This window comes from Macrobrachium nipponense, chromosome 2 (genome assembly GCF_015104395.2).
Source record: "Macrobrachium nipponense isolate FS-2020 chromosome 2, ASM1510439v2, whole genome shotgun sequence".
NCBI lineage: Eukaryota > Metazoa > Arthropoda > Malacostraca > Decapoda > Palaemonidae > Macrobrachium > Macrobrachium nipponense.
In genome coordinates, this window is record NC_087201.1 from 125,768,501 (window position 1) to 125,783,500 (window position 15,000).

At 35.4% G+C, this 15,000-nt stretch overlaps 2 protein-coding genes across 6 annotated transcripts in view; one reads left to right on the forward strand and one right to left on the reverse strand.

The window, feature by feature from the left end:
- Positions 1 to 2,339, forward strand: part of LOC135220971 (cilia- and flagella-associated protein 157-like) — an 11,876-nt gene extending 9,537 nt beyond the window's left edge. For all 3 annotated transcript variants that reach the window (XM_064258650.1, XM_064258649.1, XM_064258651.1), the window contains one exon: positions 1,409 to 2,339. In XM_064258650.1, the coding sequence (XP_064114720.1) occupies positions 1,409 to 1,699 (291 nt within the window). In that variant the 3' untranslated portion in view covers positions 1,700 to 2,339. The remainder of the gene's footprint in view (positions 1 to 1,408) is intronic.
- A 143-nt stretch (positions 2,340 to 2,482) lies between these two features.
- Positions 2,483 to 15,000, reverse strand: part of LOC135220972 (calcium and integrin-binding family member 3-like) — a 17,604-nt gene continuing 5,086 nt past the window's right edge. The window contains exons 1-6 of one of the 3 annotated variants that reach the window (XM_064258652.1): positions 10,832 to 10,980; positions 10,001 to 10,035; positions 6,946 to 7,063; positions 4,488 to 4,635; positions 3,995 to 4,101; positions 2,483 to 3,553 (exon numbers count right to left, since the gene is read on the reverse strand). In XM_064258652.1, coding sequence (XP_064114722.1) covers positions 3,443 to 3,553; positions 3,995 to 4,101; positions 4,488 to 4,635; positions 6,946 to 7,063; positions 10,001 to 10,035; positions 10,832 to 10,882 — 570 coding nt within the window. In that variant the 5' untranslated portion in view covers positions 10,883 to 10,980 and the 3' untranslated portion in view covers positions 2,483 to 3,442. Of the gene's footprint in view, positions 3,554 to 3,994; positions 4,102 to 4,487; positions 4,636 to 6,945; positions 7,064 to 10,000; positions 10,036 to 10,831; positions 10,981 to 15,000 lie in introns of those variants that run through there. The other 2 variants (XM_064258654.1, XM_064258653.1) reach the window with 2 other exon arrangements.

Consider the following 15,000-nt stretch of genomic DNA (forward strand, 5'->3'; position numbering starts at 1 on the left):
ACTAATAAAAATATAGCACACTTTACCTTTTTGGTATACCAACTTCTTTCTTTGCTGCAGTCTTATTTTACATTTTCACAAAAACCAGGCGCCGTTACAACAACAATGTTTGTTCAGATTCCACAAAAAAACACTATTTAACACTAAATAAACTCTAAGAAATATCAAATATGAAATTCTCATGTTACGAGTGACCAATTTACGTTACGTTAATATAATCTCAAGGATGGAGAGAGAGAGAGAGAGAGAGAGATCTGAACGCCTTGAGTATCGAAGATGTAATGAAATTCTCTTCCTTACGGAAGCTGGACAGTGGATGACAAAAAACGTTTTTGGTAATAATGCTTCCAGATGCTTCGGAATCTTACCCAACTTTACATACAAAATGTGTAATCTGCACGTGGCTTAGATCAAAGACATACCCGTATAAGACCAGTCTGTAAAAAAAAAAGACATATACTCGACTCGATTGACCAAAGCAGAAGCCCTTATCTTACTTGATGACAGATTCTCAAAACACAAATGAAGTCTCGAGCTCGCTTATCAAACGTGTTGACAGATTAGGAAAGCAAACGAAGATCTCAGAGTTCCTCTAATCTCACAGTGCTGACACAATAGGGAAACAATCGTAGTTTCGAATGGACAACGAAAATCTCTCTCTTTCTACATTCTACGTTATATATATATATTCTTTTTACAATATGTAATGCGAAATCTGAACACACATTTAAAACATCCTATCTCTAAGCTATCTAGGAATCTGAAAAAATGTTGCACAAAATCTTATACGCAATATTTTATACAATCAAATAAGAGATATATGCATTTTGAAAGTAGCAATATATATATATATATATATATATATATATATATATATATATATATATATATATATTATGTGATATATATATATTTATATATATATATATATATATGTATATATATATATATATGTGTGTGTGTGTGTATATATATATATACACACACACACATATATATATATATATATATATATATATATATATTATATTATATATGTAAACAAAGTTCTTCTTCCTAAAACCTCTATACTGTTCTCCAACACAGGACACCCCTAGTGGGGTAGTGCTGTAAGTGCACCTCACGCGGTGGGCTGTAGGCATTGCCTAAGGTTCTTTGCAGTGTCCCTTCGGCCCCTAGCTGCAACCTCTTTCAGTCCTTTTTCATTACCTCGGTTCCTATTATCTTTCTTCCATCTAACTTTCCACCCTCTCTAACAATTGTTTCACAGTGCAATTGCGCGGGTTTCCTCCTGTTACGCCTTTCAGACCTTCTTACTATCCATTTCCGTTTCAGCGCTGAATGACCTCGTAGGTCCCAACGCTTGGCCTTTTACCTAAATTCAATGATCCAATCCAATCCAACACAGGAAGGCAAACCAGACGACGCAGACAACCAAGCCGCCATCCTTCTACAGCTCGTGAACTTGCTTACAGCAGCTGAAAGAATTCACATCCAAGGAGTTGCATCTGAACAACAGCCTGACACCATTGCAGTCTCTGCACCGGAAGAGGAACCCCGAAAGCCAGAAGGAGACGCAGGGTCTGGACAAGTCAAATACCATGCTGGGGATCTGGGACTCCTGCCACGTCCGCAGACGAGGAAAACTAAACAACATTCCTCGTCAGCTGCAAATGACAAATCACAGTCTTCAGATTAAATGAGTCAGTGCCTTTTTGAATAAAGTTCCTCACATGTTTATGCATAGACTACACACCAGCAGTACGAATAAACTCTGAGAAGAAAATTATCATGGGATTTTATAAAATTGGACATTATGGATATCAAACAGTCATACTCTTCAATTTATGATGTGTTAACAAATTTGCAAGATGTTGAAAATATAGATATAAAACTGGAAATCTGTTTAAAAGCTTGGTACAACTCCATTAGACTACTTTGCAAAACTACAGCCCGAGGCTTTGAGTCCCTCTTCAAATTCTTTTCTAGTTCATAAGCATTCAAATCAATTTGAATGGACCGGGGACTTCTTAGTAAAGTAACTGCGGTTTTTAAAAACAAATAGAAATGAAAAACAAAATGATTGGACATAGAAAGGCTGCAAAACGCTGCATCAAGAAATACATCTGAAACTGTATATCTTGTATTGTAGTGTTTTGTCTTAACCAATACTGGTGTACTTGTGGAATTTTTACAGTGAAATTGAGTCTTGTACTCTACTATACTACACTGGATTTCTTGATAATAATAATAATGATTTTGTTAGTTTACAACGCATTCTAAAACCTCTGATAAGGATGCGAGGATAAGGTCTAGTTCTCGTTTGATAAAAGTGAAATCAGTATCTCAACAGAACTCTTTAAGAACAAAATAATTTGCAAACTGAATAAATCTAAAGACCGATGTAGGTGGTTCATTTACTCACATTTTTTAACTTGTAACTCAGTGAGATCAGCAAGTGAAAACTAATGAAACGTCTGACTTCCATAAGAGCATTTATTAGGAATAGGATTCACTATCAGCTAAGAAATACAAACGTATTTGTAAATGGTAAACCTGCCTTCTTCTACTACAGATTAGAAGATCGGGACAGGTTTGATTGATGTGAAAGAAACAGGAAATTCAGCATTTGATCAAGTATGAACATTTCAATCATGAATAAAAGTGTAACATCTCATTTCATTATTCTTTCACTATAACCTGATACACCAAATTGGACACTGATTTTGTTACAGACTTAAGTTTTATTTCCATTGCTCATCGTAATCTCCTCAGCAATTGTTATTTCTTCCTAGTAGCATCCAAACTTTGTCCGGGAAACTGACCTTTATTTTTAAGTAGGATCCCAAAGCTATTCTTGATCACCAAAAGTTTGGTTACTTGTCACCCCAAAATACCCAGAAGATCCTTATCCTAAACCAAAGGTCAAGAAATTTCTAAACAATTGATATTATAGTTAAAAGTAACTAAAAGTTTTTTTAAAAATGATAGCGATAAAATTAACAAAGAAAGGAGTACCAGTCCCACAACAAAGACATCTACTGACAGGACTAGAAGAGTGGAATGTAACAAATAGCTATTAATGTATTTTTCTTTAATTTTACCACGCGGATTGCCCAAGTGGGGCAGGTTGAAGGTCACATGGCCGAGCCACTGAATATTGGCAAGGGAAATATTGCAAAGGTATTATGATAAATTTTGTCCACTTTCCCCTCTTAAATCCTGAATAATCCCTCAAGTCTTACGATATGTCGATTGACATGCGTGCAACTGATTCTACACAAGCAGTCTCCTACTAATAGTAAGTAACTATGAGAAAATGTTATTGGAATTCTCTCTCTCTCTCTCTCTCTCTCTCTCTCTCTCTCTCTCTCTCTCTCTCTCTCTCTCTCTCTCTCTCTCTCTTGGGTAACGTCTTTGAATGCGTATCGAAAGAATTATCTTAAATTCTGATGTGGAAGTTGGGTACGAAGTCAGGGCTCTTCAAAATAACATGAGTGAACTCAGATTGGGAAAGTTGTCCATCACAGTCGACGTCCGCCTCCTCTAATACCTGCGGAGAGGAGAGATGACAGTACAAAATAATTAGTCATTTGTAGCTCGTCTAAGATAATAATTTTCATAACCATAGCAATTTCAGTGCTCAGATGTTCGAGGTCATTGTTTTGTTATTCTATTACGGTTTTTTTTAATATCCAAAAGGCTCAGTAAATCCTTTTAGTCAGCAACCAACTGTGATAGGTCTTTTGCTTAGAATATCATAGCTTTGCCGGTGAAATTGTAATACAGATTAAAATAGCGGTTGCTGGAATAGGCCTTTGCTCCTAGATCAGCCTGTTTTAAATTAGAATATTTTTTCTGTTCACATATCCTAACATGATTGCAGCTCTTCATTCAACTATGAAGAGCTGTAATATTATTAGGATATGTGGACGGAAAAATTAGTCTAATTGAAAACATGGATTGTGATTGGCTGACAGGTCAGGTCTCTTACCTTTGCCACGATGGTAGTATACTCGTCGGGGGTCAACATATCATGAGTCAGATGCTTGACCGCCTGAAGCAGGTCATCTTCTCCAATGAACCCGTCACCATCAAAGTCTATAAAAATAAGGAATAGATAAATAGATAAAGAAATAAAGCAACTAATGATTACGTAAAAAACAGATTCCTCTTTTTTTTCTCATGCAAAGGCTGGTGGTAGGCACAGATAGATGGTTATATCTATCTAAGGGTTAAAGAGGAAATAGAGTTGAGAAAAAGTAAGGCAGAAGAAGAAAGAATTCCAGAGGATGTCCATTAATAGAAAGAGAGTCATAGAATATAACCAGGAGACTGTTGATGACCACAACGTTGGTTGAATTACCAGCCATTTGCTCTTCCTAAAAGTCAGCTAATAGTGTTTTCATTTCAACGCATTCGAAAAAAAAAATGCTAAAGAGCGTGAGAGAAGGGTTCTTTCTCTTAAGATGACAACCAGAGCTTACCATACACGCGAAAAGCGTAAGCGGCCTTGATTTCCCTTGGTGCATGTTCGCTGAAGACAGAAAACATTTCCAAAAACTGGTTAAGAGTGAGGGAAGCTGAGCCGTCTGTGCTGAACACTTCACAAACACGTCTTCGGAAAGGGTTCTCCTGAAAAGCATAAAAAAAATTAATTGTCGTAATTTTTTGAAAGACAAATTAAGCAATTTGCACGTTGAATACTTGAGAATTAAATAGACTAAAATTGCTTACGAATGTAAGATTATACATAGGACCTGTAAGATCCGTGTTTCTATACGGACGTGAATCCTGATACCACAATGAAACTATGACTTTTAGAAATAGTTTAATTGACAATAAAACTTTAGGAAGACTATTGACTCGGAATTTGAAAATACCACAAGGGAAATTACGGAAATTTGTTTTCATGCAGATAACCATGGAAGAGAGGTGAAAATGCTTGGAATTTTCATTTGCAAAATCCCTTGGAGAATATATTAGGACGTGATAGTGTCAGCTAGGCTTCTATGGACACCAGAATAGTTGGAAGGCCCTAGACCTACAAAGATGAGAACTATGAACTGGAATTGCAGAGAACCTTTGCATCACGCTGTATTGAAGACAATGGTGATTTCCGTCGTAGAGCGTCACTGTATACCACATCAATCATCATAGAAGCAAAAGAAGACTTCCACGAACGTTCATTGCATGAAATTAATATAGCTCATATCATTCACTTTAAGGTGAAAATGTTTCTGTTTGGTATGTTTCAAGGAAATGCTTCTCATTAAAACACCGACAATGGAATGAAGTCACACACCACATGATATATATATATATATATATATATATATATATATATATATATATATATAATATATTATATACATATATATATATGTATGTATATATATATATATATATATATATGTGTGTGTGTGTGTGTGTGTGTGTGTGTGCGTGTGTGTGTGTGTGTATTATGACAGCATAATTCAAAGAGAAATGAAAATAGCACTTTCAATTTTGTCAGGTCAAGATGTTTCGTTTCTTACACCTGAATCCATAATGTTTACAAATGTCGATGAGGAATAAAAAAAATTTACAATGTTACTTTCAGTTGCACAAATGATTTCAGTTATAACAAGACTGTAATAAAGTTCTTTATTACAGTAAACCAGTGACTGAAGGGAATGATTGTCTTTTCAGCGAATGGGTGATGGAAGGCCTTTTTTTTTCTTATTCTCTTTGCTCAGCAGTAATATCCTTTACCCATAAGGGAATTATTTTCTTCTTTCTAACGAAAGGAGAGAAGCAGAATCCTCTGGTGTTTTTGAAAATATCTGGCTGGTCCTGGAACCACCTGAGAAAAAGCTATATATTATATTCTTTATTTTGGAGATACCATCAGACTGAACGATTCCCGAATATACAAAGTTTCAAAAATATTAACAGGAAAAACGGCCGTATTGTATTTCATCAGTTGGCGAAATTGCAGCCTATCAATATGCTAAGATCAAAGGCCCTGATGTGAACCGTTACTGAGGAATTCTGACGACGAAAGACGTAGGAACTTGGCTGTGGATGAGACTAAAAGGTCCCGTGCTGCAATAATGTTAAAGGGTCACTATATCGTGAGTCACGTCCTCCGATCATAGTCAGCCGCGCTTTCCTGTTACTAGTTGGTTCTTCTTTGTAGTTTTGAACAGTGCTCTCTAACTTATCATGATTAGGTTTCGTCATAATTTTGCTTTTAAAGACTCAAACCAAAGTGCGATGGACGTTCAAGTTTCAGATTAAAGTTCAGGGGCCCTTCATCCTATAGCATATAGATAAGCTGCGATATCGCTTACTGATAAATATAATACAACAGTTTTTCCTGTTAATACATTTTGAAACTTTGTACATTCAGGAAGTGTTCATTCAAAGACAGTATTCTCAAAATGAAATAGGAAATTAAAAACAGCTTTTCCGACTAATTCCGATAACAACCTAATATCTTAAGAAACACCAGAGAAATCAGAATCTTTTTCGCATCACTCTCTATCCAGAAATCTATTTCTTTCTAACTCAGTTTGGTGCTGTATTTGTCTTTTCATTTGCTTTCGCCTTTCGATGTCGAATTGTCTAAACATTATAATTCTTTTGTGACAAACTGTGATCATCTTATATTGCCAGATTTCCTTCCTCAATTAATCTTAATCCAGTCAAATTCTTTAAATCACTTTTATTGATCAAATACATTATAAATACACAAGCACATACACATACATAATATACATATATATTTATATAAATAAATATCTATATATACGTGACATGAAATGACACTCTTTGATCAAATGAAACTTTGCTGTGATTATTACTTGATTTAAAAGACATTTCCTCCGCTCAGGGCGTGACCCCACCATTCCTCGTCTTCTGCTGTATAAGAGGCAGAAAGCGAGATTCAGCTGCCATTACCTTGAGCTCCGTCAGAGAATCCAAAGCTTGATATGGAACGGTGAATGTGGATGCGCAGTCCGCACTGATGACTATTGGTAACGCTCCTTGACTCACGCTGCGGAACATCCGTTCCGCCCTAGGGAGGAATGGAAAGGGGCAAGTCAGTTTCGTATTGTCGTAAAGTTATGCTATGACACTGTCAGGGAAAGAAAATATGATCTTTATTTACATGCTATATATGTTTATGAATGTTAATTCCAGGTTAGAGTGGCTGAAAGGTTATTAAACAGTGGCTACAAAGTGAGAATAAACAGAGGACAATGGCGAGGGATTTTGTCATGATAATCCAGTGACATTGATAGTTACTAAAATGAATGTACAAAACTAATACAACTAGAGCTAAGTGCATTAGCTACGTGAGTTTATGATTTATAAGACTTATATGGATTATTGTTCAAGACTATACACTTGCATGGTTTAAAATTTACTGACTATTAGAATGATTAGAAAACAAATAAAAATCTATAAGTCGGCATAAAAAAAAAACATAGTTAAAAGTAGTATCACAAGGAAGTGTCCTGGGAATGACACCACTTAAGAAATAAGAAAAAACCATAAGTTATTTGCAAAAGATAGATAGTGTTATCTGATTATGGACAATACGAGAAGTATTATAACCCAAATAGAAGAGGAAATGAAGAATTGGATGAGGGAGAAATGACTGAAAGTAAATGAAAAAATATATAAAAAAAGGCCTCATTAAACTAGTAAAAACAAGTATGTTCTCTGACCACCAACTTCATCCAGAGCTGCCCCAGACTAATTGTTGTCGATGTGGGTTTTGGTCGTTTTCAATAACAACCCGAAAGCATTAATACATAAAAAATGAGCAACTATACATTAATGGATTCGGGAAGTTTCCCTAAGAACTAAAAAGATGTGAACATTTAAATGATTTTAAGAGGAAACTAATGGCATATGTCTTTAAAAGCAGTCATGAAGGGAGTGGGGATTAAACAAACTAGGACTCTAAACAAACAAAAGATGATAGTAATGCGAGTTTTGGCCTCTCAGGTATATACTGGTATAGTGTATGTAAGCTTCGGTTAAGATTAACAATTTTGTTGGTGCAGCTCACTGCTGGGATATTTCAGTGAAAAAAAATAAAATGTCTGTTGAAACACAGCAGGAAAAATTCAGTAGTGTTTTATTTCGGTGTCACACTGCACGGCTCACAACCCCCTTACCACTTCAGTGATGACGCTGTAAATAAACATATGGGTAAAGGGGGCAACTTCATAATGAAGGAATTCTAATCATACGCAAAAATCAACGCTGTATTGCTAGTACAATTTCATAAGTATATGATCACTAAAACCACGGATTTCATACCCACTCTCCGTTGAATATTAACAAATGATAAAATAAAGTAACAAATACAGTCACTGAATCAAGTGAAAATATTATCTGTTCGCCAAAAAGTGATACAGAAAATTATTGAGAGAGAGAGAGAGAGAGAGAGAGAGAGAGAGAGAGAGAGAGAGAGAGAGATAAAAGTAACAGATAGTCACTGAATCAAGTGAAAATACTATCTGTTCACCAAAAAGTGGTGCAGAAGATTTCGAGAGAGAGAGAGAGAGAGAGAGAGAGAGAGAGAGAGAGAGAGAGAGAGAGAGAGAGAGGTCCGTGACGGGCGTGGCCATACAGTGCACTTAACTTATTAACGTTGTTAGAGAGAGCAGTATGAGTGAAGGCATTCCATTCTCCTCCTCACAGAAACAAAATATAAAGCTTCTGTGCTGATACAAGAGCATGTAGTTAGTTCACACACACACACACACACACACACACACACACACACACACACATATATATATATATATATATATATATATATATATATATATATATATATATATATATATAAATGAACAGAAATAAAATAGACAGAATAAAAAACATTTTAACAAATAATTTGCGGTCAAATTCACTATATGCAACAAACAAACAAATCTAATCACATGCACACACACAAACGTACACACACACACAACACACACACACACATATATATATATAATAATATACTATTATATATATATATATATATATATATATATATATATATATATATATGTGTGTGTGTGTGTGTGTGTGTGTGATTAGATATGTTTCTTTGTTGCATATAGTGGATTTGACCGCAAATTATTTGCTAAAATGTTTTTTATTCTGTCTATTTTATTTCTGTTCATTTGATCAGAAATTATATACATCAGAAGAGCCATTCTTCAATTATAATATTTAGTGCTGGAAAAAAGGTTAGACCACACAGCGCTATCTTGTCCTACGTAACAATTAGATGGAAAGTTTTTGTTGCAGGTGCTTTATGTACAAAATTTTAGTTTAAGGGTCTCGGTTCCAACGTCAGAATTTGCTACTCATTCCAAATTACTCTTCCCGTTTTGATGACTCCAGTTTAATTTAAGCAAGTCTTACGATCTAGTGAGTATGTTCACAGTGAAGAGGTTAAGTTGAGAGCAAAGATACTATACAGCATAGTATCTTTGGTTGAGAGTTTGTTCGAAATTCGGGTTGTCTTCTCCCACTGCTACGGAAATTGACGCAACAGGCAACGTGCCTCATGCATCCCGTGTTGCGTGTTGGGAGTTCCGCTCTACTTGGTGGCAAATCATTCGGGTTCATTTTCATTTTATACACAGCGTCAGAGTCAGTCCTTCCACTTCTAATATCATATTCGTCGCACAGATCACAACTAGATTGCTCACCAGTCTTTTTTTGTTTTTTCTCTCTCTTTTTTTGGGGGTAATGTCGTCATGAAATTGCTTCCCTAATTTCATTCGATTTAAAATGGAAATGGCTACACTGAATCAAAACTTATCCGTTTACCTGTAACTCTTTACATTACTTTATTTACCTCACAGTCAGAATATAAATTTTGATCATATTCTAACTATTATTCTAAAATGACTTAATGTAATTTCATTAGAAAAACACAAATTGACGAATACTACATAAATTAATGTACATACTACAGATAAAAAAACTGACTTACCGTAATATGTTATTCCGAGTTAAAAATGTACAGGCCTGAGGAGGAATTGAAAATTTTCTGTGATTCGCTGCAAGTAATGTTACAGTGATTTTAGGTAACCTAAGCGTTTTTGGATTAGACAATACAATCAGTTATGGAACGTGACGTTATGTGATAAATTGCCGTAATCTAGATATATTCTTGAACCAAATGAGGTGCATTTTCTGTTTAGACGATAACTTGTTAAAATGAACGAATGAAAATTTCATATATATATATATATATATATATATATATATATATATATATATATCTATATATATATATATAATACATATATATATATACACGTATACACACACACACACACACACACACACACACATATATATATATATTGAATGTGTGTGTGTTCTCTTCTCTTTATTTTCCATGTACACCCTCACTTTTTGTTGTCGCTTATAATCAAAATTATTCAAAGCCTTCTCTCCCGTTATAGTATCGTTGATGATTTATTTTCTTATGTTCAGTTTTGTTGTGCACTCAAGACTTTTGGTTATCAAAGGTCTATGAAACCATTAAAATCCCTCGACAGAGGTCGACTGAAGCAGTTTATCCCGATGCCTTTAATATTTCAAGTAATATTTAAGAGAATAAAAATATCTAACTTAAATGTTAGAGAATGATTATGGAAAGCAAACCACTGGAAGTCGCTCAGTTGAAAGAGCAACAAGCAAACATGAAAGTGTGTCAGTATCAACACAGAGATAAACGACCTACCACAAGCCAAACAGCGAATTAAGATTCACTTTGTACCAAAACTCCAAATGACTATGTTTTCACCTACTATACCTGGTACTCTTCGATTTGATCCTCAGACAAAGCAGCGATTTTATTTCCCATGATGGTCAACGTTCTGCCTGAACTATAATGTCAGCTGTGAGGGCCTTTACCCTTTAGCACGCTCAGTAGGTAAACAGCAACGTCCACCGCAAGACTGACACGCACCTTTGAAAGGAGAGCCAAAGAGGAACTTTTGTGTGTGTGTGTGTGTGTGTGTATGTGTAAGAGAGAAAGAGACAGATGGGTGGGTCAGGGGAATTTGGGGCTATTTGGGGAACGTCCAAGACCATTATATATATATATACATATATATATATATATATATATATATATATATATATATATTATATAATATAAATAGTATGCGTATACAGAGAACTTTTGCTCATTGCACACACACACACACACACACACACACACACACACACACACACACATATATATATATATATATATATATATATATATATATATATATATATATGTGTGTGTGTGTGTGTGTGTGTGTAGTGGGTGAGTTGTAAATAAACAGATGTAGTCTTTTAGCAGATTATGAATGAACAAAGCAGCCAATGCCTAAGATTTTTCTGAAACGTTGCTTTAAAAATCATGTAAATGAATTTAGGAAATTTTCGTTTTTTCAGTTTATTTGCACGCGTGCGTGTGTGTGTGTGTTTGAGTTTTAAGTTAGCCCACGTTCTTTAATTTATTATTGCCTGTGAACACTAGAATCCCGTACGTTTTAATCACTTATCATTACCTCTACTGTTCTGCTGAGGAATCTCTTTCTTCGAGACAAGAGTACTACAAGTAAATTGTTGATACTTATTATCTTATCTTGATAATGTTAAGATTTCTGAGGCAATATGATTACACTTAAGCCGACAAATTTATTTAAATATGGTTCGGAACATCTTACGAGCTACTACAATGAAAATCTCAATATATGCTTCTCTTTCTGGCTATTCATATCCACACCAAACTCCCCTCAGATTAGAAGCGGACCATTCTTAAATAAATGCTGTCGTATAGTACGATTATACCTGTTTATCTGATTAAATGACCATTACATTTTCCTCGTCCTGAATATCCGACGTATTTTTCTCTTTGTCTTTTATGTCCCCCGGATCTATTTTTCTTCTGTCTTGGGCCACATCTTTCATTTAAAATTCAGTAGTACGTCTTTCAGCTTAAATTGATAGAAACTTCGAAATCTGTACATTTCTGGTGACCTTTTAAGCTGAAAAATTTTATACAAAATAAATTAACAGCGAACTCTAGCTCTATTATTATTCATAAGGATACCTTCTACATCCAACAAACGTAAAGCATTTAGCCTTTCGTCAGTCCTTGAGGTCCTAAGAGGATTTTTTATTAGTCCCGATTTGCTTGATGACCTTTCTCCTGGACAATCAGGAACCATCATGCTAAGATATATTCTAAGTGCTACATTAACATTTGGAAAGGTATCAGCAAGCCCTTCATCATGTAACAAAATTGCCTGTTGTGATGGAGTGACACATGATCTGAGTTTGGAAAAGCTGCAAATTGGATAATTTCCTCAGCAAACACACTACTGTTACAGAAGTCTTTAGGAAAAGCACTGACAATTTCTCAACCTCTTTTTTATCTCAGCATCAGATTAACTACATAACTTGACTACTACTTTGAAACCTGTCATACACCAATTGGTATGCTACCCTCCGTTGTTGTAAGGCAACAGACAATTGATCTAAAATGACATTGAAAGTTTCACACCTGAATTTTCTCTAGGGGAAAAATCTACTTCCTCTGTGTTTGTATCATATCGCTTATTTCTCTTTCTTGGCCTTTCTTTAGTTGATTTGTATTCTGTGTTGCCACATAAATTCTTGGCCTCTAGCTCCAGCTCTTCATATCTTTCGCTAAGTGAATTTAGAAACTTTTCGAGAGAATCAATAACATCAACCACTTTTTTCAGGTCAACATCAATGCCTTGGAAAATTTTACTCGTTTTGTTGAACCGCACAAGTATTGTATTCCAGATATAGCCATCAAAGCTGTCTCATGACTGTTCATTTTGTTCCCCAGTACTCGAGCTTCATGTCTTACTTCAGGTGTATGCTCCGAGCCATTTTCAATATCTCTTAGAGCATTTAAAATAGAGTTGTATCCATTTACAAGGGCTTCAGTAGCATCAGCTCTTGACTTAGTACTCATTTCTTTCCAGCCAAAGACTTCATTGGATTTGCCCATTGTTGTGTATATGCAGAAAGAAAAGTATATAAGCTCTGTGTGAAACCAACATAACTAACTGCTCCTACACAGTAAGAGGCTGCTGCCTGTCCTATAAAATTGAGTGAGTGAGCAGCACAAGGAATATAAACTGATGTCGCGTTTATATTTTTAATTCTGGCCTGCATTCCTGTATAGCGACCTGACATATTGCTAGCATTGTCGGAGGACTGTCCTCTGGAGTCATCAAAATTAGCATCTTTTTCAAAATGTTCTAGCAGAGATGTAGCTAGTGCTTCAGCCTTGTGAGAGCCACGTTGCAAGAAAGTTAAAAATCTTTTTACCTGCTTACCAGAAACAACATATCGCATAATGTCTGCTAGCTGGTTAACATGAGAGAGGTCGATCTGGTATTGAATCCACAGATACTGAGAAATACTTGGCAGTTTTAATTTCTAACATATTTTGCCGCCACAAGGACACTTTCCTCATATTTTGTTGGTGACAGATATGACTGCTTACCACTTCCAGGGTTGCCAAATTCTTTAAAGTGTCCCATAGGAAATGGATCAAATTGTGCAATAAGTTCTATAATTCCTAAAAAGTTCCCATTATGCTTGGATCCTAGAATCTCTTCACTACCCCTATATGACAGCTTCTCTCAGCTAAACATAATATCACTACCGCCACAACACGGCGCAATACTTCAGTCCAATACGTCTTGTGTTCGTGCACTTATTTTTCCAACTACCTGTCAACATGAGAGGACTCATTACATCGCGCTTTGGCAACACTTCTTGAAGGTAACAGTCACTGTATGCCACGATCTTGAATGCAAAATTTGGATATTAGCAATTTTGAACTACAGGCTACAGCATCAAACTTGGATCATAATGAAAATGTTAATCATGCAGATTATGCTTCATCATACACTGTCGTTTGTTTAAATGTCTGTTACTTTAACTTAACGTCATTAATGGCACCTTTTACATATTAATCATTACAATATCTAAAGAAAATTTAAAAAAATAAATAGAATATTTCTCAGTATGGTACGGGGGACTCCTTTGGTCACAAAATACTTTTTTTCCCAACATCTTACTAATTTCCCAATTATCTATTTCTTTTTTTTTCTTTGAGTAGGGGGCCAACACACAGGGGGCCCGGGGCAATTGCCCCCTATGCCCCCCTATAAATCCGGCCCTGCATTCACTGACGCGTCGTTCATACAAGAAGAGATCACATGTACTTTGCTTTATAACTCTGGTAGTTAGGATAAAAGAAAAAAAAAACTTTTCCTTTTGCTTCAACATTATTTCTTATCTGAAGGACACTGTTTTGCAACTTAGATTTACATTAGGGTTTCCATGAGGTCGGTTAGCTGAACTCATAACTAAATTTTCGGGGAGAGAGAGAGAGAGAGAGAGAGAGAGAGAGAGAGAGAGAGAGAGAGAGAGAGAGAGAGATGGGGGCTGGGTTCATGAAGAGATAGTTAAGTCATCCGACACGGAACACAATGTTATTTGTCGAAGAGATACTGAATATATGTCAAACAAATCTACTCTTATCGAATACCCTAACGGCTCACTGGGCTACGTAGTATTGTATATTGACTCTGAGTTGCTTATTTACCGGCTTTCAAAACAATCTATTTTCATATCTCATGCTATTCTTATCTTGAAATAGTTTTAAAGAGCCTAATTCTTTATTATTTCCTATTAGTATTATAAAATGTAAAGCATGAACAACCTCGTCGTTGAAAGTGAATAATAGTATTTACCGATAATGTTAATATCTTCGTACTCTACAATTAAAGTTTAGTACCACACTGAAGTATCCAAACCTTGCTCGTAGTCTGTTTCCGAAAGATGCCAATTGTTTATATCAAATTAATTCCATAAGTATTGCTAACTATACTTTACCAAAATTTCCACCTATTTAACTTCCTGGCCAATTCTTTATGA